The following is a 25,778-nucleotide window of genomic DNA, read 5'->3' on the forward strand; positions in this document are numbered from 1 at the left end:
AATCCGAGTCTTCTCCTTGAAGAAGACTCGGATTTGAGTCTAAACGTTGGAAAAAATCTGTAACAGTCGTTTTGATTACCCAAGAGCGCCGAAATTAGTAGCTCCTTACTAGTCGAACTCTCTTAACTTATATCCTGATAACAAATGTATATCAACTTCTGTTATTTTTAACAACTGTTATAAAAACGTGCTATAATCTTTATATGTCATTCTGATCGAATTTCCCGCTCTCGACTCACCGGAGATCCGGTGATTGGCTCAATGCTTTTTCGCCCTGATTGGCCGATTGGTTACTGTTTCCAAATGGACTTCAGTTCACGCGTCGAGAAAAGCCTTCAGGAATTTACCACGCATTCCGACCGAGCTTTACGTTTCGGCTCTTGGAACCGAAAATGTATCCGAACCGAGATTATTACACATTTGGGGGTCATGCTACACCAAGACACGGAGACGTGACTTTGAATGATTTAACGCGCTCTGTTTTGGCTCCCGCTCGAAGGGAAATCCCAACCTAAATAAATTGACCGGCCGATGATGGTGCTGTTGTTGGTTGTATGGCTTCTGGTGAAGTTAATATTGCTGCTGCTGCCAAATGTTGATTGCGTGCTGCCCCCCCATTAAAAAGGCAAGGACACATTCGATTTTTAGATCCGTGTTGGGCCTCTCCACTGAGACGAAGAACGTGGATCAATCAATTTCGTACACTGCGACCAAGGCGATTTGTGACGACGACTACAGCGTTTGATCCGTTTCAATTTCCTTTTCGATTGACGTCTGAAGGATATGGCTGTATGTTTGCACGTGCCGTTGCTTTGCTGCTGCCGTCAGTTCGCGGGGGTCTCATTTAGCCGTAAATTAAGAACCCAACATCCGCGAATCTTGAAAAATGTTTGCACAATTTCATTATAATCGTCGGGTAACCAACCGAGCAGTCGTCCGCTTCGTCAGAAATTACAAACCACCAAGTCATGCTCACGATAAACCGTGACGCTTTCTGCAGTTGACGACGATGTTGCCAGTAGCGTAGCTAGGGGGGTGCGGTGGGTGCGGTCCGCACCGGGCCCCGAATTCCTAGGGGCCCCAAAATCGCAGTAAAGATATATCACAGAAATAAAAAAAAATGAAATAGTTTGTGAGAAACTGATAATTCTGATAGTCCCCAAAATCAAAATGCACATGGCATGGTTATATGGAGCCCCTTGATTATGCTTTATTTTTGTTTATTCAGGTGGGCTAGATTCAAAGTGGGCCGAGGGCCCCGGCGTGAACATAGCCTTTGGCTCCCACATTTTGGGGACCTTTACAAAAATAGTTTTGAGTTATTTCAATTTCTAATTTTATTTATTTATTTATTTCATGTCGTCAATCAGAAGTCGACCATTTTGTTACAATTTCAAACTTAATATTATATAGTTTAAAACGTTATTTTCTTAATATAGTTAGAATTTTGATTTGACATATTTTTTTTGTTTTAGTTGTGATTTTGTCATAGTAAAGTCAATGGTTTCGCAATGTTTATTGTAAACAGACATTATTTGATTTAAAGGCTCAAATTTGGCATTATTTGTGCGGTGATGGTTTGTATAAAAATATTACGACTTCGCAGTTGTTTTGAAGGAGCATAAAAATTTAATTTTGACAAAAGTGTCATCGAGTCAATACGATGCGAAACTATATCATTTACGAACGAGACCATTGCAAATTCGCGACGTTTCTTCAATGTTTGAATATTAATGAGCATGCATCGTGCTTCATAAGGTGGTAGAGGTAACCTTGTCCAACCTAATTTTCAAAGTGCAAACAATAGAAATTGTTTTTGAACTGATTCTATACGATTTTCATGGGTTGTTGAAAATAGTGACCAAACTACGCTACAGTATTCTAAAATTGAACGCACATAGGTTATGTATAATGTTTTTATAGTGTATGGATCGTGAAGATTATAGCTAAACCGTTTTATACATGCTAGCATCTTGTTTGCCTTGTTGATAATTGTATGATAGTGATCTATAAAAGTAACTTTGGAATCTAAAATCACTCTTAAATCTCTTATTCTTACACATTCTTCTACTAATTGTGAGTGCTTCGTGAAGCCCAAGCAGGACAGTTCGGTTTTGCGTCGTCCGATAGATATGGCTCACGATTTCGCGCGTTTTTTCGTCGCTGGAGTTTTTTTTTCCTGTTTTGGAGCGTCTTGCTGGGTAGTGCTTCGTGAAGCCCAAGCAGGACGGTTCGGTTTTGCGTCGTCGGGTAGATTTTGCTCACGGTTTCGCGCGTGTTTTCGTCTCCAAAGAGTTTTTTTTCTGTTTTGGAGCGTCTTGCTGGGTAGGTATTTGGGAAGGCACAAGCAAGACGGTTTGTTGTCGGGACGCCAAGAAGTTTTGCTGTCAGTGCCAGTTTTGTGTTCAGTCGAGGATGGATTACCAACTGGTGAGTTCGTTTCATGCTTGTGATAACATATTTTCTTGAAAGCGGAACTTTTAAGTAATATTAAAACAAACTTTGTATGGTTCGTCACTATAAGTGTCGGCATTATGCTATTTTCTTATACAATATCAATATACATATATTTTTCTCTTTTTGACATTATTAAATATTATCTTTTGAATTGTTCGACATTGTGAATGTTGACGTATTTTTTAAAACTTCTACCATATCGAGACAAAATGCACAGTAATACTCATATGTAATTTTCAAACAAACTATGTATAGTTCGTCACTACAAGTGTCGGCATTATTCCTGTTTCATATAATTTAAAATGTATACATGTAATATTCAGTTCATTAATAAAAACATCTTTAGAATTGTTCGACATTATAGATGTTGACGCATTTTTTAAAGCTTCTACCAAAAACTTCTCGAGACAAAAATAGAAAACTAGCTTTAAATATAAGTCGTATATTTCCCCCTTGTCCATGGATCACATCATCGACCAGAGGTGACTCCCAGATCTTTTCCTCCCTCACTAATAAACACCCTTCCCGTGGTGATTGTAGAGATGCAGAGGTATTCTCGGTCTATTTCTTCTACAGAAGCAACAATCATTACACCCTAACATTCCTTCCCCATCCCAACTGACTGTAAGGACTTGGCCGGCGCCGTTATTGATCAATAATATTAGATCTGCTAAAATTGCACTTCGAGAGTAAGTGGAAACTCCCATCCCTTATTCATTTGCATCGTAGTGCAATTCTTACCAGTTCCGATCAATCACGGAGTAGCAACCATTGACATGTACAGTCAGTCTATGCTATGCTATGGTAATTGATTCCCTAGGTAGACTGTTGTGTTAGGTATACTACGCTTTCTACTAAAGGATATAGAATTACATTTCTTCACGTTCAATTGGAGAAAGCTTTTATTGCACCATTTGTAAAAGATTTCAATTTCATTTTGAAAGGATGCATGTCTTCATCGTTTGCTATTTCAAGAAACAGTTTCATGTCATCAGCATATATGAGAGCTTTCACTTTTTTTAAGAATGAAGGAAATGTCGTTAACGTATAAAATAAAGAATAATGACCCTAAATGAGACCCTTGAGGAACTCCCGATGTAACTTTGATTGGAATAGATTTTACTCCTTTGTATCTTACTATTTGTTGACGATTAGTAAGATAAAACTCTGCCCATTTATGAAGGTCCGGTTGAAATTCTATTTTTTCTGACTTAAAAAGCAACATTGGTATGTCAATACGATCGAAAGCTTCACTGAAATCTGTATAGAGAGCTTCCACGTGATTACCATTATCCATGGCTGTCAAAGAATAATTATCGAACTCCAGCAAGTTTGTGCATGTTGAGCGTCCCTTAAAAAACCATGCTGGTATCAGTAAAATGGCTCTGGCAGCACGTTCCCCACCAGTTGGGAGATTTGTGCCTCGCCAAACAACAGCCTTAACATCATTTACCTGAGCGGAAAAGGGAAAGGATGGGGGTGGTATGGTAATAGAAAGATAGGAAAGAGTAGAGAGAAAACTTGTATTTATCAGAACATCTAAAGGAGATGTTACTGAAAGAACCGCCGCACGGATTGTAAAGGATGGACTGCAATGTGTATCGCAGCGATGCGCAAGGATTTGATAGAAAATAACATGGATTTACTATCAAAACCAGCCGCATCACTTCGTTGCGCAACCCATTTCAGCCCCTTTCTCAATTGTAAGACGAAGCTACAAAACTTGCTTAAAAATGGGAACCCGAAGTTCAGTTAATTATTTGCATAGAAATCTATGCAAAATTTGGTGCTTAATATAAGCAGACTGCTAATAAAAATTACATTTGTTTTGATTTAGCAAATTTCTTCCGCAGAAGTACATCTACTTGTAACTTTGAGAACCCGTAGTTCAACCGGAAGTTTTGCTTCTGCAAAACATCCAGAGAAGCATCATCAATGCTACATAACAACAATTTATTGTTGTCAGTTGTTCTAGTCTTCACAACCTTCCAGCGATCAGCTAAAATTGAGGGGTTTTGAAATTTCAATCTCTTCAAAACATTTGCGTCACGCAGACCTTCCTTGGGATCCCAAGGAATATTCACACAGATTTTGTTCTGGTGTGCAGCGTAAGGTTCGATTATGAACTTAAGGTCTCCAGCTTTTTCATTAATTGCTGTGAGCTTTTCAATAAGCCAATTATAGCTAGGTTCGTTGTCTGGAGAAAACCAGACAACCCCAAACCTAAGGCCACAGCCCCTAAAACTAGGGTTGAAAGAAGATGAGGGAGAAGAGTAAAGACACACATTCAAATCCCTCAGAAGGGCGTCTTTTAACGCAGGTGTAAAATGACCATTCTCAAGCCTAACTTAAAAACGCCATTTAGAGGCCTCCGATGAAATTTCACTGGGAGGCACATCTTCAGCACGTGGCAAACCAACACCGTCTCCTGGGTTAATCACAGCAGTAGAAGGCACAGCTAGTATACCTGTTTTTATGGCACAAGAATCGCCAGATTCAGAAAACTGGGATTCGGTGGTCACAACCTTACCAGATGTAGCCTCAGCACTCTGCATCTCGACTTCAGGAACGTTGTTGGCAGCCATGCTGAAATAAAAAAAAATCGAGAGATGAAATATCACAGCTCGGGAGAAACAACGATGTTGACTCGATGAAATCCACCAAAAGAAAGAAAGAGCTTGGCGTTAAGAAGTGTTTCCAACTTCAAAAGTCACTATTGTGTAGATGAAATTGATATGCTATTGTGTTTGTGACATCACAAATATCATGAATAAACTTACAGTGTGATGAACTGACCACATACGTAATTACTTGGTATGTGCCGATCACACATTTAACCTAATGAAGTTGTGTGATCAAATTAGATACACATAAACAGATATGTCTGTTGTAGGCCAACAGTATCCAATTCGTACTTCACAGTATAACACATTTTACACAACCAACGCAAAACAACTGAAATGTGATAACACACATATGTGTATATTGAGATACAAATGGTAAAGATAAATGAACATTCAAAGTTCATTTCATCCATTACGTAGAAACGAAAAAAAAACATGTTTCTGCATGTTTCGAGACAAAATGATCATAACATCCATAAATAACCTTTTCACGAAGTTGTGTGACTCCAGAAGGGAACGTCCATTTGAAATTTTACAATCAGAAAACTTACCTCTTTTTAATTTCTGACAGCAAAATCAGCCAAAGGCAATTAAAGCCCTTAACTACTCATCAGCATCAGAATTTTACAGCGGTACCGGTGAGAAATGGTCATCAATGATGACCACAGATTGAGTGCCTGTGAACACATATATATCTCACTTATATTAGAAGACAGTACACATAACATAGAACATTACGTGGTATATGTAAAAGGGAAACGTTCTTCGCATTCCATTGTAATGTAGGTATTTACCACACAATCACGAACGTATCGCATACAACGGTTATACCGCACAACATGATCTTCGGCCATTGGTTTTGCAACTTTGGCAAACAAATTTTCAGAGTTTTCACTGACAAAAATAACACATCTGTTTTAAACTCCATCAAATCATTGGAGCACCATATGTCAGAATCACAACACTGTGTAGCACGAAATTAATGCACCGCAGATTCACTTGAAAAATAGCTCTCTTTAAAGAGCAGACACTTTTGCGTCCACTACCCATACTCTACACAATTTTGCATGTTGAGCGTCCCTTAAAAAACCATGCTGAGTATGAGTTATTCTGTTTTTCACCATATAGATTTAATAATAATTAAAACAGATGTTGATCAATCGACCTCACACATGATATGGCCCCGAACCTTCTTCTTCTTTCTGGCATTACGTCCCCACTGGGACAGAGCCTGCTTCTCAGCTTAGTGTTCTTATGAGCACTTCCACAGTTATTAACTGAGAGCTTATTGTGCCAATGACCATTTTTGCATGCGTATATCGTGTGGCAGGTACGAAGATACTCTATGCCCTGGGAAGTCGAGAAAATTTCCAACCCGAAAAGATCCTCGACCGGTAGGATTCGAACCCACGACCCTCAGCTTGGTCTTGCTGAATAGTTGCGCGTTTACCGCTACGGCCATCTGGGCCCCGAACCTCCTTTTAGCTAATTGCGGCCCTGAAGAAGACTCAGGTTCAAATGTTAAAGATATTGAGTCCGAACTACGGTCCTAGATTCATGAATGTTTTCTCCATAAATTATGATTTCCAACGATCTAATCAGTTTTATACGTTCCGCTATTTTATACGGTCTGACCCTAGCAGGTCTGAATGTTGATTTCAACTTTTAAGATATTTTTAAAAGCACAAATTTTGATAGTGGTAACTTTAAGAGGACCAGCAGTAGAAATACTGTGTGTTTCCTTCTGGCACTTCTTCTGATATATTGCGTTACGAAATATTTTAATGATTCCTAGATGGATTTCACTGAACAATCTCCAGTTTTTTTCTCCATACAATTGCTCATAAATCGAGATTTAACCTCGGCTGGCATAGATTTTCCAAATATTTGTGATTAAATAAATCCAGAGCTTCCTTCAAATTTTTGTTGAACAATCACCAAAACACTCTCAAGAATTGGTTTTGGTAATCTTTCAGGAATTAAAACAGAAAACTTTTACTGGGTTTCTTTCAGTATTTACATTACCACCCAATTTCTCCAGAAAATTTCTACATTTTTCATAGTGAATCCTGAAAGAATTACTTTGGACGAAAAACCGTTTTACCCTAGTACTTAAATTGCTAGATAATTTTATATATGTTGTTTATTAATTAATTTGTTGCAACTTGGTTGAATTAAGTTATAATAACAACAAGCTGCTCCTGAAATAACAGGGGAACATGAAATTTAGTTATTTTAATAACAAACATATAACTTAGAGTTAAGGCTAAGTAGACCGTCATTCGTTTTGACAGCCATGTTGATTTTGCAGCTTGCAATTTCAAAGTCATGAAACTCAGTCATCATAAGTAATATTGACACAGAAAAGTATCACTACTACCGCTGACTTTCAGAATGTATGCTGGTACTTATTCAGCTAGGGAGTCGATGCCGGTTATGGACCCTTTGCGTATTATGGACCCCCTACAGAAAAACATAAAATTAACACTCAAAGCAACTTTATTTCTATGAAAATCCACCGGGGGAACTTCGATTACATTGTTAGTCATCAGTTTCAGGCAAAATATTTGATTTGAGACGCATAAATACACATATTTGAACAGTTTTGTAAATGAAACCACACAAGAGGGTCTATAATACGCATTTCCAGGTGGGTCCATAATAGGCTCGTCGGCAGCGAGCCGGATTACATGGGAATCAAATGGAGGGTCCATAATACGCAACGTCAAATTTGTAAACAATCCTATTATGGACCCCGGGAGGGTCCATAATAGGCATTCGGACAACAGTTTTTCAAATGCATATTTCGCTGGAAAAATCGAATGATTTTGTATGTTTCATAGACGTACTATGAAGTAAAGACATTGAATTTGTTGTTAGACTCCACAAAACGTATACCGTTTTGATTCGAATGCCGGACAGCTTCAAATTCCGGACACTGTACTTTGTATGGGAAAGATATCACTCGAAATGTTTCAAAATTTGCTGTGAAAAAGTTCTCAATTTGAAAGATGATTTTAATAAACATTTTCTATAGCAAGCCATGCAAATTTACTATGCTCAACTTGCTTTGACGTCTTTCTAGTGGTTTAGTGCGTTTAATTAATAATTTAACTATTCTAATAGTGTTTTTTCAAGAGCTGTCCGGAATTCGAATCTAAGTGTCCGGAATATGAAGCAAAAGTGTGATTGTGTCCGGAATAAAAATCATAAAGAGGCTGAATATTTCGATTAACCAAAGTGAATTCAAGATGTGGAATCCGAATCTTTACCCAGCATTCGAAATTTAGGTGTCTGTGAGGCTTGATTACGCTAAGGTTTCATATAGAACGATTCAATTTAAATGTGTTTCAATCAGTTGTACTTCACTGAAGCCTTAAGTATCCGTAATATGAATCAAAACGGTATGCGTCTGAAATATCATTGCAAGGAAGCGTCTAGAATTAATTTCAACTACTAAGGGGTCCATTACTAGCATTGAAACCCTATATCCGTGCAAAACCAAATGATTTTATTTAATTCGTAATCGTTAGACGAATTAGCCACAATCGTCGATGCCCAGTACAAATTTCAATGACGGCCTACTTCGCCTTAATGATTTGTTCTTTGAAGAACTAACTTTAATATTGTAATGTTTAGTGAAGAGCAAATTTCTGTTATTATAACTATGAGTGTACCTAAGTGAATAACTAGTTAAGTAGTGTATGATTCATTGAATCTGTTGCATGCTCCTTTGTGAGCGAGAGACAGAATCCGGATCACACCGCACTATTGGTATCGCTCGTCCGTGTATATGCAAGTGACACGTCAACATTTCCCTCCCATCCCCAAATTGACCTGAATTCGGACGCAGCCGGCACCGGTATCGTTTGTTATAATAATACACATTGAAAATATTACTGATCCTGAGCTAAGAGAGACTCGTGAAGAGGTAAAATATCAACATCATATGCAGCCCAGATTCCGCTGTCACGAAACGTCAAATGCAGCCCGTCGGTTTTATGGCAGAATAACGGAGCAGTTATTCCAAGTATGCGGATAAAACTAAACACAATACTAGTTATTTCTAATGTCTGCTACGTTTGCTGACATGAAAAATCACTCAAACATCACTCAAGTGATGCAAACGCCATACGTTTTTGCTGAGATGTTCATGTGAGGTTTGAACGGCTTGCGCATGATTGATATAAACACAGAATGGAATAAGAAAAAAACTCAACAATCACAAGAAAACAAGACCGTCTTTGCGAGTCTCGTCTCAGATCTTGAGAAACGTCTGTTGGTTCCCTGTGTAAATATTGCTGTTCTTGAAATAACGGAGTACCAACTGCGGGTGGCCAATCCATCTGGCATTTCTATATGGAATCTCTTAAATTGTTTAAGCAATTTTTCAAGAAATTACTGTAGAGATTCAGAGAATATCTTTATGATCCAATCCAGATTTTTTTCAAGGATTCTTCATAAATTCCTACGAGACAAGTTCAAAAAAAAATTGAAAATGGTCAACCAAGAATTTCTCTGATGAGACCTCCTAAGTTTTTTTCTGCAATAAGTGCCTTCAGAAGTTTTCCCAACTATTCCTTTACAAACAACTCCAGGGATTCTTCCACATTTTTCTTGTTGTTTCAAACATATATCTCGAGATTGCTCTTAGAATTTCCTATTGATAACTATCTTATCAGTTTGCAATGATTCCTCAGATCATTGGCGATCCTTTTGGATTCGTCCTTTATTTTTTCTAGGCAGTCCATCTTGGATTCGTCTTTGCATTACTTCAAGCATTACTGGAAGCAGTTCTTCAAGCGTTACATGCAGTAATTAGTCCAGATTATTCTTAGTGATTCAACCAGATTTGTTTCCCCAGGAGGAATCCTTACACGAGTTTTTTTTTAGAGCATTACTAGGGGTTTCAATAGAAAATCTGCCAAGAAATTAGAAACACCAACAGAGTTCCAAATATATGTTTTTTACTTCTATGATATTTTTATGAGCATCGCTGCAAATACTTCATATAATAAAATCAATTATTTGCGTAGGATTGCATAAAGAAACAAGAAAGATATTTTCAGTGAATTAGAATTTCAGGAATTTGTCGAGTAATTTTCCTTTCAATTGTGCCAAGATTTTTTACGACTTTTCCAAGAATTACTAGCATAATTCAACGAAAGTTTTCAAGATATTCTTCTTCAAGTTCTGTCACACAAAATTTTAAAATAATTTCTTTGAAGATTCTTGAAAAAAGTCAAACGAGAACTTCTGAAGAAGTTGATATGTATTTTCATTGAGTTCAGATTTTTAGCGCCTCTATTTTAGGGGCCCCCAAATTTTCCTCCGCACTGGGCCACGAAAGCTCTAGCTATGCCACTGGATGTTGCCTCGAATGCTGCCTGGATAAGGCCGTAGTTGTTGTTGTCGTTGCCGGTAATGATAGCTGCCGAACCTCCTCCGTCATGTCATCAAAAAAAAGGGCCAGCCGCGTAGTGTAAGAGGGAGAGAGGGAGAGAGTGAGTCAGTATCTACCTAGCTGCATCTCGGCTCTGGGGCCCTTGCCGAGCTTAAGCCAATTATCGTAATCACCGTGCTGTAAATAATGGATTAAGTAACTCTTTCGGTAGGCAAATATGTACCGACTCGTTGACTATGGCTGAACACAAAGAATCGAAAGGGTCTTTGTTCTGACGGAGTTGTCTGCGGACGGTTTATTTAATTTGGTGGTAATTTGCTGCATCGAAAATTCAACATCAATTTGATCGAGAAGGGATCCTGGGAATACTGCGACTCCCTTTGAATTCGTTTTTCTTTAAATCGAAATCAAATCTACATCTTTATTGATAATATTCTTATATAATGCTTTCAAACATGTATGACAAAGGTTACGCAATATTAGAAGCGCCTTTCCGTGGGAGACATTCACGAAATCGAGTAATAAAACCACAACAGGTCCATTAGATATTCATTAAACTCGATTCCAGTTTCATCCAAAGCCAATTTGATTGCTCCCCGAAAGCCTTTGAAGTGTGCCTTCTTTCCCGTGTTTCAAACTAATTGGACTCCGCACGCTACCAGGACCGACCTTGAGCTAATTGTGATTCCCATAAAGCTATTTAAAGAACAAAAGCCTCAGCTAAATTAGTTCTTAATAAGCGAGGAAACCGCCTAATCAAACATCGATGTCCTTTAAATGCCCGAAGCAATCGGAGCAAATCAATCAATGTGATAGGAAAAGACACGCAGCAATTCGCGCATAAATAGCCTCAGGTCGATTGGGAGGAAGCAGTTAGCACGTCCAATGGCAAACTGCTTCGAATTGTACGGAGCTGGGAGAGACGCTCCCCCGCCCAAGGTCACTCGAAAATTGCGTTTTTGCGCGCGCCAACATTTCGGACAAAGTAAATTTGCAAACTCGCTCCAGTACAGACAGACAGAAATCCTACGACGCAATAAACTGGTTGAAAGTGAAACGTTCTGTTTCCTGTTTTTTCGCGGTCGACGTTTGCACAAGATCGCACGACACACCTCCCGCATTAATCGGGTTGCGTTTGCCTGGAACCGGTTTCTTATTTGCTAGGCAAGATGAGCACCTGATGGACTGGGGATGGATTCGCTAGGAGATAACCAGATCTAATCAAGGCCAAGCGATCTTTGAATGTCGCGAGTTTCGTTGGATTGTGGGATGTGATTAGGTTTAATGGATCGTGAAATCGATTCCAATCAATTCTGTTTGTAAATTTTGAATATGCATCTGCTTGTTATCAGATTCTAACCCTACTTCTTCTCTGTTTCTCATTTCAGTGTGGAACTTTGAAAGTTCCCGACTCCTACAACGCACGGATCATGGACGGCTATCACGTACAGGCTCAGGACGGCAGCAACAACACAAACACCTATTCCTATCACCACCATCAACAGCAGCAGCAGCAGCAGCATCATCAGCAAAAGTACAGTCACCAGAATCATCACTTGCATCGGCACCACAGCAACAACTCCAACAACAGCTACACGACACTGAATTATGCCGCCTCGGATGCGGGCTTCGTATCGCCACCGCCTTCGCCACGTTCCAACAGTTCGCTAGCTTCCTGTTCGTCTTCATCCTACTCGTCGGCTTCCTCGTCTTCGGCCGTATCGTCGGCTGCGTCTACATCGTCCGGACTGTCATCGGCTGGGTCCGAGAATGGATCTTCATACGAAAATCTGGACAATTCAGCTCAACGGCTAGCAGTGCTGTCGTTCGAGCAGGTTAAAAAGCTGAACGATGTGATGAACGAACCCGTTGCCATCCACGGTCGTGGAAACTTCCCGACCCTGGAGGTCAAGCTGACCGATCTGGTGAACATCGTGCGGGAGAAGTTGGAGGCCGATATTGGATCCGGTGGGGCCGGTATGATCGTGAAGGATATTCGCCTGAATGGAGGCGCCGCTAGTCACGTGCTGGCTTCAGAAGCACAGCCATACAATGATCTGGATTTGATTTTTGCTGTGGAGTTTAGCTCAAACCGACACTTTGATCGTGTCAAGTCTGCTGTTTTGTCGTCGCTTTTGGACCTGTTACCAGAGGGTGTAGTCAGGCGGAGGATAACGCAGTGTTCGCTCAAAGAAGCCTACGTTGGCAAGATGGTGAAGGTGAACAACAACAACGATGGTGATCGCTGGAGTCTGATCTCGCTGGGCAACTCCCCAGGGCACAAGAACGTCGAGCTGAAGTTTGTCGATACGATGCGTCGACAGTTCGAGTTTAGCGTCGACTCGTTCCAGATTGTGCTGGACTCGTTGCTGCTGTTCTACGACTGTACTGAGAGGCCCATGATTACGGAGAATTTCTACCCATCCGTCGTTGGAGAGTCGGTGTACGGCGATTTCCAGGAAGCTCTATACCATTTGCAGAAGAAGCTGATATCGACGAGGCAACCGGAGGAAATCCGGGGAGGAGGACTGCTCAAGTATTGCAACTTGTTGGTGAGAAACTATATTCCAGTTGATCAACAGAAGATCAAAACGCTGGAGCGTTACATGTGCTCACGGTTCTTCATCGACTTTCCGGACATTGATCAGCAGAAAATCAAGCTGGAAAGCTACTTGAGGAACCACTTTTGGGGTGAGGTGGAAGAACATCTACAGTACCAGTACCTGATGCATTTATACGATGTTGTCGAACATAGCACAGTCTGTCTTATGGGTCACGAGCGTCGTCAAACGCTGATGTTGATCGAATCGCTGGCCATGCAGGTACTCTACCGTGACCATCCTCAAAATCCACAGACAACCATCATTACAACCACGAGTACGGTACCGCAGCACACCACAATGTCGCTGCAACCACTTCAGACTCAACTCTCACAAATGAGCTTACAGCCTCAACAACTCTCACCAGTTCAGCAGACTGTCATCCACCACCACCATCCGCAGGGTGTGCCACAGACGCAAACCCTACAGCTCCAGCATCCACAGGCCATCATGCAACAGCAGTCTCCTCAGCCTGGACAAGCTCAACCGCAGCAGCAAACCATCTCGCTTGCTCCACAACCAGCCGGTCTACTCTACGCCAACGGAATCTACTACGCTCCAGTCATCCCGACGACGCTCTGCACGTGCAACGCCACGTGGCTGACGACGTGATCGGCGCTTGCGGAACCCGATAACAGCAACAACAACATCAACTGTACCAATCCGGCGGCACCACTACTAGTGGGATCAATCATCAGCGTCACCACTACACCGATCGTGGCCACGTTCGAACCGCAGTCGCATGCAACGTCACCGTCGACGACGTCATCGTCCATCTGCTGCAGTAGCAACTCCTACAACAGCAACAACATTTACAATGCAGACAACAGCAGCAACAATCGTTACTTTACTAATATTTTAGTGTCGGATAGATGATTACTAGAACAGTAAGCATGATACACGTTTTCCTCTCCACAGCTCAACAGATTCAAACCATGTAAACCACACAAAACACTAACACAAATTGCGTCCGTTCAAAATCAACTGAAACAAAAGATCTTTTGTATTCCGAAAGAGAAACACTACGCAAAATTGCCAAACCGGTGCAACCAAACAGTGGCGTCAGCGCTATCTATAAAGTCAGAGTTATAAAGCAATATTTAATCGCAAAAATTCAATTCAATCGACCTTCAAAATAACCACCAACCCTTTTCCCAGCGAATCTAAATGTCCAAAAACTACACCAATTTCGGAAAGAACACGAAAAAAAATCGCGAGCGAACCAGGAAAACGTTGACATCTTGTGATAGCACACAGTGCCATCTCTGTGTGAGACGCGTCGAGCGGAATCAATTCCAACTGAACCAAACTATATGAAAAGAAAAAAAATGTACAAATATGAGGAAATGAAAACAAATATCCATAACCACCAGCATAAAAATGCATCTTACTCGTCATTTTTGTTCCTTTTCCCACTATGTGTGTCGATATGAGTGTTTGTAAATGTATCGAGAATCAGATTGAAGTGCAGGAATCAAACTCAACTATCTTTGTAATAGGAACAGAAAAGGTGTTTTAGACTTAGTGGCGCCGAGCCGAGTGACAGGGGCGTGCGAAAAATTACTAAGCAATTTTAACTAGGTGTTCAGAGTTTAGGCCAATTAAGGGACACACATTTTTAACACTCTTTGTCAATCGTCATGAGAAGAGGTGAAAATCTTTAGGAGATTTAGGGGCGAAACAATCGCAAATTAGTTGTCCGATCCGTGTTAGTTGACGCCACTGTTTGATGTTGTACCTGCTGCGCGGTTGGATGGTGTGGAGAAAAGTGAGGTTACGGTCTGTATGGTTTCGATAATTAATAACAGTAAGCAGTCAAAGAGTGACTGGATGTATGTTTGAAAGTAAAATTTCGTTTAATAGAACACAGATTTGAACTGGAATGTCTAACAATTATTCTACAATCTATTGTTTAAGGATTGGCAAGTTTTACCTTATTGCTTCTTAATTTCGTTAAAACTGCAGACAATCTTTCTAAAACTTGGAGCATGAATAGGGAAACGACTGTTTTAATGGTTCTTAAACGCTAACAGTTGGTGCCAGCTACTAAAAGCACAGACCTTTCGAACATTCAGTTTATCTCACTGGCCGCTGAGTGGCGACACTGGGTTTGTATTCCACTCACTGATCGTGCTTCTCAAATTTCTCAAACTTCCAACACAAGCGCATGGAAGAATGGTAGTCGAGAACTGTCAAATCGCATGAAAAATAATGAAAAACGTAAATTACTTCCAATTAGGAAACTGGATCCAAAATGTAGTGATTTAAAATCAACCGTAACGGGAATTCAAAACTGTTTGTGTTTAGTTCATCTTCCGTGGTGCTTGTTTTGCTTCAGGTTTTCGTTTTTGCTACCATTGAAAAAAGAGCCATCTATTGCCTTTTCAATTTTGAATATCGCCCTATTGCTTCTTAATTTTGTTAAAACTGCAAACAAGTTGTTATTTTCTGAAACTTGGAGCATGAATTGGAACATAAACGATTTGCTTGACAAGGCAATTCATGAGACAACTGTGATCTGCTGTTTTCGGTTTGTTCCCCATGAGATTTTGACGTTTCGCAATCGGAGTGACCGTTCGATTATATGGTTACCATCCGTCCTGATTGAGCAGGACATGCTCTTATTTTAAGATTTTGATGAGGCGTCCTGATTTATTTGTCACATTTCAAGTTTTGTCCTGCTTTTTCCTGCTTGGCGAATATCTTGGAATATTTCGAATGAGGAAAAACTATCCTAAGAGGTATCAAAATACAGAAAGAATGTTCAAATGGCATCTATCTCAAAAAAGGAATAAACTTCAGCCACCCAGAATGCTTGGAATGCGTTTCATACTGCATCTCAACACTTTCAGGTCCAGTCGATGTTCAACGATTCTGGTGTTGTTCATAGAATCATTTGGGCTCATACTAAAACACAAGCTATCATCTTTGGTGTTCACATTTTTGGAACTCAAAAAAAATATCAAATGAGAAAGCTAGTAGGATTGCTGCCATCATTGAAGATGTTCTCAAAAAGCAATTGGGTCCTAAAATGTTTGATAAAATCTTGTTTTTATTCAACAACACGAAAGAGCATGTTATTTCAACTACTTTAGCAATTTTTCCCGCTCAAATAACGGCTGTATCATGTTTAAACATTAATTTTAAAATTGGATCCATAAATGAACCTTGACACTTGAGATCATGTTTGACGTTCGCTTAGTCGACAAAAACACCACAGGGGTTTTAGTTTTAACACTGGGGTTGTTCCTATCTGACATTTCGGAAGGGACACGGAAAACAAAATTCACCCAAAATTTGAGTTTAAGCCAAGGGGTGTGACAAAATCTAAAATAACATAAAAAAATGTTTTTCGGACTTAAACCAACGGAAAACATTGGAAAATTGAGTAAACATGTGTTTTTGGCCTAAACTTAAGCGTTTGGCACTAAAATCGGGACAGGGCTTTAGGACCCTATTTGCAATTTCAGTTGAGTTTTTTAGTATTGGGCGTATTATCACTGCTACCATTTGGTTTATCTTTCAGTGGAGTTAATATGTTTTTTTAAACCAAACTACAAAATTAAAACATGGGAACATGACCGCCGAGCATCTCGCACTCCATGAGTTTCTAGAAAGATTATTATTGAATGTCTCTCAGAATCGTATTGTAAAAACTTTCGGCTGCCAGTGAAGATTTTCGCCGGATTTCTTCCATAAACTTTGACTGTTTTTTTTTTTGTAGGACTCTTTCTAGGATTTTTCTAGCGAGATCCTTAGCGAATTACCATGATATCTTAATGGAAACTTAAAGGAAGTTTTTTTGTGTTACTTCTAAAAAGATTCCTAGCAGATTATTTGTGAAACCATGATTCAAAAAAATCAAGCAGCATATTCATGTATGATCTTTTAAAATCGAATTCCAAATATTTTTATTAGATTCTATGAAATATACTTTCGACATATTAAGGATGTTTGAAGACACTCTAAGCAATTTCATAGCGAGATCTGACACTAAGCGTTTTTTTCAAAATCATAAGTAGATTGCTGGCGAGATTGTTGCTTGATTTTGTGGACTGAATAGATAAATGGATATTTAGAGACCCCCGGTAGATTCTTAAAGGATTCTTGCTTGAGGTAATTTCATGCGTCCGTCTTGCAAAGAGGACTTCTACTGTGGTTTTTGGCAGACTTCAAACAACAACCTTGAAAAAAATACTTAATTCAAATAAGCTGTGTCTGTGCAATCCCAACTGATTTTGTTCGATTCAAAGTCTACAGATGAATAAGCAACAACCATCAACGACGCGTACAAATTTCAATGACGGCTTACTTCGCCTTAAGATGTCACCCGTCGACTTCCATAGTAATCCAGTCACATAGAGTGACAACTTTCGATAAATTCCAGTGACAGAGTCTGTTTCGAGTGGATATTTTGGTCGACAGTAACTCCAATCGAGTAATTTTGATCGACTTGACTCATAAAATACGGCCCTCAATATCAATATATCATATTTAAACTTTGATTTGAACAAGAGGTCCAAATTTGAACCTTGACTCTTTTGATCATGTTTGACGTTCACTTAGTCGACAAAAACGCCACAAGGGTTCAACTTTTTAACACTGGGGTTGTTCCTATCTGACAGTTAGCAAGACACACGGAAAATAAAATACACCAAAAATGTGAGTTTAAACCAAAGAGCGTGACAAAATCTCAAAAATCAGAAAAAAGTGTTTTTTTTTGTCGTAAGCCAAAGAAAAGCATTTAAAAATTGAGTAAACATGTGTTTCTGGCCTAAAATTGTGGTACTAAAATTGGAACAAGGCTTTAGGACCCAATAAATTTAATAACTGACAGCAAATGTATTGCACTAGAAAGGGGTTGTACATAATAATGCATCCATTGCTCCATTGACAAGGAGATTGCGTAATCAATTTTAATACGCTCTTCGGCTAGACATTGACGGTTGGGTGCGTATGATATGCTATATGGTGTGGATATGTTCCGCTGTTTGTAGGGCAGTAGTTTCATGGGCGCAACTTTGGTTAGGTTTCTGCTGCAAAAGCAGTTCCGAGCCGTTGCTGCAAATTAGAGTTGCAATGCGGTGCGTTGCGAAAAACCAACAAATTGATTATTTCTGGGTGGTTTTATTGAGTGTTAAGACTAGTTTTGAAGCGCAAACTAGCAAAGATAAGCCTAAGAAAGTTTGAATGCACTGGAAGGTAACAATAAAGAGCTTAATGCATATTAACTTGTCTATTAGTTGAAACATTAATACAAAAAGCTGTTGTGGCAATGTATGTTTAGTGAATTTGAAAATAAGTTTAGGGGTCTATTTTATAAGTCGAATCGATCAAAATGACTGGACTGGAGTCACTGTCGACCGAAAAAATCGCTCGACTCAGCTCTGTCATTCGAATTTTTCGACAGTTGTCACTCTATGTGACTGGATTACTATGGGAGTCGACGGGTGACATCTGAAATATGCATGCTTGCTTTGATCGACAATGAATACAGACGAGTCACATGAATCTGCTCGATTTACAAAATAGGCCCCTTAGAGATCTATTTTGTAAATCGAACAGATTAATTTGACTCGTCTGAAGTCACTGTCGATCAAAGTAAGCATGGATATTACAGATGTCATCTATCGACTTCCATGGTAATCCAGTCACATAGAGTAACAACTGTCGAAAAAATCGAGTGACAGAGCCGTGTCGAGCAAATATTTTGGTCGAAAGTGACTCAAGTCGAGTCATTTTGATCGACTTGACTCGACTTATAAAATAGGACTCTTAATAGGGTCCTAAAGGCCTGTCCCAATTTTAATGCCAAACGCTTAAGTTTAGGCTGAAAACACATGTTTACTCAATTTTTTGATGTTTTTCTTTTGTTTAAGCCCAAAAAACATTTTTTTAGATTTTGTCACACTTTTTGGCTTAAACTCAAATTTTGGGTGTATTTTGCTTTCCGTGTCCCTTCTAAAATGTCAGATAGGAACAACCCCAGTGTTAAAACTTAAAGCCCTGTGGTGTTTTTGTCGATTAGACAAACGTCAAACATGATCATAAGTGTCAAGGTTCATTTATGGACCAAATTTTTAAATTAAAGTTTAAATATCATGTAGCCGTTATTTGAGCGGGAAAAATTGCTAAAATAGTAGCAGTAACATGCTTTTTTGTGTCATTAAATAAAAACAAGATTTCATTAAACATTCTAGGACCCAATTTAAATGTCAGAATATTCCAAATTTAAGTAAATCCCGGAAAATTAAAAAAAAAAACGGCGAGTATTTCGACAGGAAAGTTAAAATTCCCGAAGGAAGAAGGTAAAAGCAAGAAATTTTTTAACTTATCTGGTGGAAATTCCTGAAACTTTAACATGTTGGGAAATCAAAATAACCCCAGAAATTAAAAATTGAAACTTATGAAACTCTTTCGCCATGAATTTCTACTTCCACATCGCTATGAATACTCAAAAAGCTAGTAAGCTTTTTTGAAATGTATCTAGTAAGATTTCTGCAAAAATATTGGTTCAAATATACTGGTATGAATTTCATCAAGAAGTGTCTGATTTTTCTCTGCTAAAAACTTTTCAGGGTATCCTTTTATAACATTCTGCAAAAACCGTAAGGCAACAAAATCTAACAAATCGATATAGAAGACATTCAGACGTTCTCCCTGCTTTGTAACGCTTTTGTGTGCATATTTTCAAATGTTGATGACCTTTAGTCCGGCACCAAATACATTTAAGTAGGTGAAGTAAAACCCTGAGAGAGACTCGCGAAGAGGAAATATATCAACGTCATATGCAGCCCAGATTCTGCTGTCACGAAACGTCAAATGCAGCCCGCCTGCTACGTTTGCTGGCATGAAATTTCACTCAAAAGGCTATTTAAGATTCGGTGTGATGCGAACGCAATCATTTTTTGCTTAGAGGTTCATGTGGCGGTTTGAACGGCTTGCGCATGATTGGTATAAACACAAATTGGAACAAGAAAAAAAACTCAGCAATCGCAGAAAAAGAAGACCGTCTTCGCGAGTCTCGTCTCAGATAAAATCTAGCCTTAAACGTCAAACACGATGGATATGCCTCTGGTTGTAAATTTTAAAATTCGAAAAGAATTTCTAAAGCGTTTGTCAGTGTCATGTCTGTTTGTCTACGAAGTGTTCCTGACTTCGTCAGATGGAATCTGCTAGGAACTCCATTGAATGTTCCGCAGCGCACGGAAATTTTTCCAAATATTTCATGAATTTATAGAGGAATGTTTAAGGCGGTTACATCGTTGCGTTCCAACGTTCGTCTAAAAATATTCCAGATTTTAGAGGATTCATTTAACAAAAAACTGTGCGATCCAGATAAAAATTTGTGATGAATTTGTAAGTTTCTTTATGCATGCACTATAATATTCAAAATCATTCAGATATAAAACACGACGACTTGGCATCCCTGACAAGTTCGCAAAATAGGGTTCAAAAACTTTTGATGACATCTTGTTTGTTGGTTTGGTGGAGCCTATTCTTGCTACTGATTTGGCAATTTTTTCTGCTCGAACAATGGCAATATCACATTTAAACTTTTACTTCAAAAATAGGTTCAAATTTGAACCATGACACTTTTAATCATGTTTGACGTTGGCTTAGTCGACAAAACGCCACAGAGGTTGTTCCCAGAGTGGATTTAAATAAAAGTGGCGTCAATGTCAAAATTGGAACAGCGGCGAACTGTCATTTCCATACAAATCTGCGATCCAACCGAGCAGGAGACCTGTCCAAACTGGAACATGATGTCACTCTTGTTCACAGGTACTCTAGTTGTTCATATCTTATTGGGATTGTTCCTATCTGACAGCTTTTTACGAGCGCCAATGGAATGGCTGCCAAAAAGAAGCTCGTTTTCTGGTTGGGATTAGACGATCTGACATTTGGCTTGGGTCACTTGATAGCAAATCGATAAGATCGATCAAAAAACTTATCGATTGGCTGTCAAACTACCCAACCCAAATTATTTCAGAACGTTAGGGATCAAGCATTCTGAAATTTGGCGCTTGATTTTAGGCCAGAAACCGAGCTTGAATGTGGCGGCTATTAGCGCTCGTAAAAAACTGGATTTCTTATTTGAAATTGTTTGTTTGCTTTGGAAATTTTTGGATTCTTCTCAAAATCATCAGTTATTTTCAACTTCCCTAGCTTCTCTCGGAAATATCCAACTTGGTCCAGAAACCTTTGTCGTTCGGTTAGAAGTCGCAATTTTCTTCCTAAATTCATTGCTTCCTTAGCTGTTGTTGCAAGGTCATGCTAATGGTAGCTAACAATAATTCAGAAGTCCAATCAACACTGCATAGCAAAAAACAAAAGCAATTGTAATTGTCAGATGCACAGCTGCAAACTCAAAATTGGTTGTTTGTTTGAAGTTGAGCATATTTTTCGCGGAAATGATTCATATATAATATTGAGGATCCCAATTCTGTATAAAATATCAACAGAGATTTATTCAGAAATGGTTTTGAAACACCACTATGACCGTCAGTGTTGCCATATTTTTAAAATCATAGAAATATTGTTTGAAAAGCAAAAATTTTGAATTTTCTGATTGTCGATACCCTAATCCTTATAAATTTATCGATAATTCATCGTCCTGTCCAAACCATACAGACCGAAATCCACTCAAACACGTCTCCAAAGGTCGAAATATGTCTCCACCAATCAATAAGAACAAAAAAAAACTGACAAATGTAGCAAAACCCAAGTACTTACCTCCGATTCGTCAATCGTCCGGCAAATGCGACGAAATCGTCCCGGAAAAGACCGCAAATCAATCCAGCCGCCTCCCTCGGCAAAGATCTCAACAAAGCTGACGACACCTGTCATCACACGCAGCGCAGCTGGCAGCACGGTTTGTGGCGCAGACTGACGACGCACCTGCAGCACAGTTCTAGACGTTCTGTGTCACACCCCCGAATAAAACTAAAATTTGACGAAGCTAGAACGAGCAAATACAAATACACTCTGAATTTAGACAGAGATTAATCTGATGTTCTGAATAAGAAAAAAAAACTTGTAATGTCATGCGATCGAGGATGAAAAAGAAGTGAAAAATGTAAAAAGGCTGTGTTATAATTCTCCCTCTTTCTCGCTGATTTTGTTACTCGGACTCATATTTCGGATGTAGAAAAAGTGTTTTGTCTGAAATTTCAATCCACTTGAGTCGCTAGAAGATTTCCCACTTTTGTCGTTTTCGTTACTTTCTATTTTTGTTTCTTATTTGTTCCCACACAGTGCGTGTGGGTGTGCGAGTTTGATTGTTACGCGAAAGAGCGAAGAAAGCACGGAACGATTGCGTGAGTGTTGGTGTGAGTGTCGGCGAGAAAACAAACAAAACACTTAAAATGAAAATAATAAGAATTTAAGAGACTGTCCAATGAAATGTTGTTTCGGGAATCGAAAGCCGTCTTGATTAGGAAAAGAAAAGTAACATAAGTATAATATGTGCAAAGCAAACAGATTACGGTTACAGTGGTCACAACCAGAGGGGAAGTAATACTATTCCGCCGTGACACTGGCAACATTTGTTGACGGTGCGACGAAGGCAAACAAACGAAGCAAGCTACGGAGCTGAATAAACCTACTTAAGTGGAAAGTTGTTGCAAGTTTCCTCGACGCAAGAGCTACAAAACGAGATGTAAATGGAAAAACACGAAGAAGAGGAAAACAAAACAAAAAAAAAACTATGAAATAGATGCATATAACTTTCAAAATGATTACATTCTCTGTGATTAGAAAATACGAAAATAAAAGAAAAAACGAAAAATGTTGAAAAACCTAACAATAAAAAATCATTTTTTTTGATTTATTGTAACTATAATTTAAACAAGTTCAATTCATTCTACTGATGCAGTAAAAGTAAACTGAAAACCGTTACTAGCGATAAGCATTGAAAATGAAGAAAAAACGACATGATTATGCAAGAGAAATAAACACATGAATTACTATAATTTTATTCGAACCCTTTAGTTAAGTTATGATTCACACATGCTGATCAATTAATAGATTTTAATCTTAAGTGCTTCTTTGTGAAAAATAAACTATGCTACAAAACTCGTAACCGATGAGAAGAAAACAACCCCGGAGGAGATCAGAAAAACACTCAAAAAATAATGATTTTAAACACTAGTTGGTTTGTGTCTAGAATAAAGGAAAACCAAAAAAAGCCGAAAAACTTTCAACAGCTGTTTTTCTTTCAACCAATTTTCGAACGCTCTCTCGCAAGAAACTACTAGACTGACACATTTGCAAACGGGAACGAACTCCTTCCCCTTCTCCAGAACTTCGTGAACGCTCCTCCTCAATCGAACACGACGACTTCCAACATCAACCTCATGGCACCTTCCCGAAGTGTGCATGTCGATAAAGCAGAGCTCGGGCTCCGCCCCACCCGAACGTGACCCGAGCGTGCCGGCCTCTCTCTTTCTTCTTTTGGATCGAACTAACAAGAATCGGTAAGAGATGAGAGGACCCATCCCCATCATGCGCTCCATTCCATCAACGTCTCAAACCTTAAAAACTGACTCCAAGAGTGACTCCGGATGATTCCATCGATCGATCATCCGCGGCCCAGTGCGTTCCATTTCCTCCACGGAAGAAGGAGTTTCGATCCCCGCGTAGGAGCGAAGGTTTCCTTCCGCCTGGTAAGCAATCTCACCGATCACTTCAACATCCCCGATCCCCGATTCGGTGAGCACACAAACCAACTGGCGGCAACGACGATGCGAACCTATCAACCGAAAGCCCTGTCGGAACCAACCCGAACAGGCGCGACGAGTAAAACGATGCGACCTTGAACGATAACAGTTTTGCATTCCCTTCGAAACTTAGTTACAATTTTATTTCGATCGATAGGAAACACAAAACCACTTGCAAGCAACGGAATCAATCAAATTTATTGAAAAAAACAAAAACCATATGTCATTCAAGGACAAATTTTAAAAATAGTCAAATAGCACTATCTATAGCAAGAGTTAACCTAATCAATTCAGAAATTAGTGTCGGTAAAGAAGATTTCGGTGTTTAAACCACTCGCAAACAACTGGAAATCACAGTAGGCGAGGAAAAAAATCAAACAGTCACAAACATGTAAAAAGCAAACAATTTTATCCGCATATTATCGAGAGCGAAGAATGAAACAGAAATAGCAAAACTAGAAAGAGAATATAAACCTGTATAAAAAAATCAAAACCAACTGTGTATTACACTCTGTTTTCGCAACATCAGTAAGTTGGCAGGAAAACAAAACAATAGAAGGAAAGCTCTTACATAATACTACTTTAAACAAAGAAACAAACAAAAAAAATCAACATAAAATATCCAAAAGGGCACATCTTTTGACACACTCAGTGAGATTCGTTCGATGTGTGGCAGTTAGCGCGAAAAGAACCGAGTTGCTATGTTTTATTTTTATTTCCATTAATTTTTCGAGGCCTATAGACTAAACTCAATCCGGAAAAAACGCCAAAAACAAAAAAAATGGCGGATCCAAAACGCAAACGTGATTTTTGGGAATTGTACTGAAACGTGAAACTAACGTAGTGAGAGCAAGAGGAAAACGAAAACAAAAGAATAAAGATGAAACGGGAATCAAAAGATGTGTTCGAATGCAAAAAACATATATTATAGTAGACAAATAAGGAAGCAAAAAAAAATGGAATACCAATATTATGGAATGAAAGAATGTGTCATGTAATGAGTAATTTAATTTACGCAAATGTGAAATAAAGTGAATAATAAAGAGTTTTTTTTTCATGGATGATTACAAATAAAAATATAAAAACTAAACGTTGATGGGTCTATTTCTTGATGAGAAATTCTAAAACATACAGATATCCTGGAGGGTATATTTACTGAATGAGACCATGCTAAGGGTTCTGGGTGCAGAATATGGCATAGTCAGGGACGTAAGAAACTTTGACTCGCAAAGGTTGTTCCGCTTTTTTTTAATATAAGTCAAGATTTTTCGGTTGAAATTTTTTTATGAATTTTGTTTGTGCCTAATACATTCAAATGTTGTCGTAGCACTGAACTTGAGTCTGTCATTGAGAAAAGCTTCTCTTGGAGAAACTTTATAGAGACAAATTATGCTGTGAACAGACTTCTGAAAGAATTCTATCCAGGATTCTTTTACAATCTTTTCTTGAATTAAGTGATAGTGTGAACCTCCAACAAGGACAAGCCAAACTAGTCGAGCTCCAGCCTTTTCCAACCACGACTTGAATGACAGGCACCCGAATAACGACTAACTGCCCCGTATGTTATCCAAGAGTGGTAGTAGGCTGAGCTATGACTTTACACACAGACTACACACTCAATTAGCCAGTATAAGGATGTGCAAAATAATTACTTCAACCAGAATATGGTCCCTACAGGCCTCATTTAGACTTATACTGGCTTACAATAGCTATATCAGGATTATGTCATAATCTAATATATTTTCTACCGTTGACTTTGTGGGAATAATTTCCGTAATTGACCTTCCGTCAGTCACTCAAAAAAAAAAAGTTACACTAGCGGTCGCATCGTGTACTGAGTACCCCAAGTAACCACAAGCACTAATAATAAGCCCTTAACCCCTCTACCGGCAGCTTCATTTTTTACCGCAAAATTCAAATTCAAATCGTTATAACTTTTTTGTTTTTCAATATTTTTGCACCTTTTTTTCAC

General features: G+C 38.9%; 1 protein-coding gene across 11 annotated transcripts in view; it reads left to right on the plus strand.

Annotated features, from left to right (window-relative positions):
- LOC5578975 (protein FAM46C) overlaps positions 1–15,805 on the plus strand; it is a 296,248-nt gene extending 280,443 nt beyond the window's left edge. For all 11 annotated transcript variants that reach the window (XM_021841525.1, XM_021841519.1, XM_021841521.1 and 8 more), the window contains one exon: positions 11,874–15,805. In XM_021841525.1, coding sequence (XP_021697217.1) covers positions 11,874–13,697 — 1,824 coding nt within the window. In that variant the 3' untranslated portion in view covers positions 13,698–15,805. The remainder of the gene's footprint in view (positions 1–11,873) is intronic.
- The last annotated feature ends 9,973 nt before the right edge of the window (positions 15,806–25,778 follow it).

Source organism: Aedes aegypti, chromosome 2 (genome assembly GCF_002204515.2).
Source record: "Aedes aegypti strain LVP_AGWG chromosome 2, AaegL5.0 Primary Assembly, whole genome shotgun sequence".
Lineage (NCBI taxonomy): Eukaryota > Metazoa > Arthropoda > Insecta > Diptera > Culicidae > Aedes > Aedes aegypti.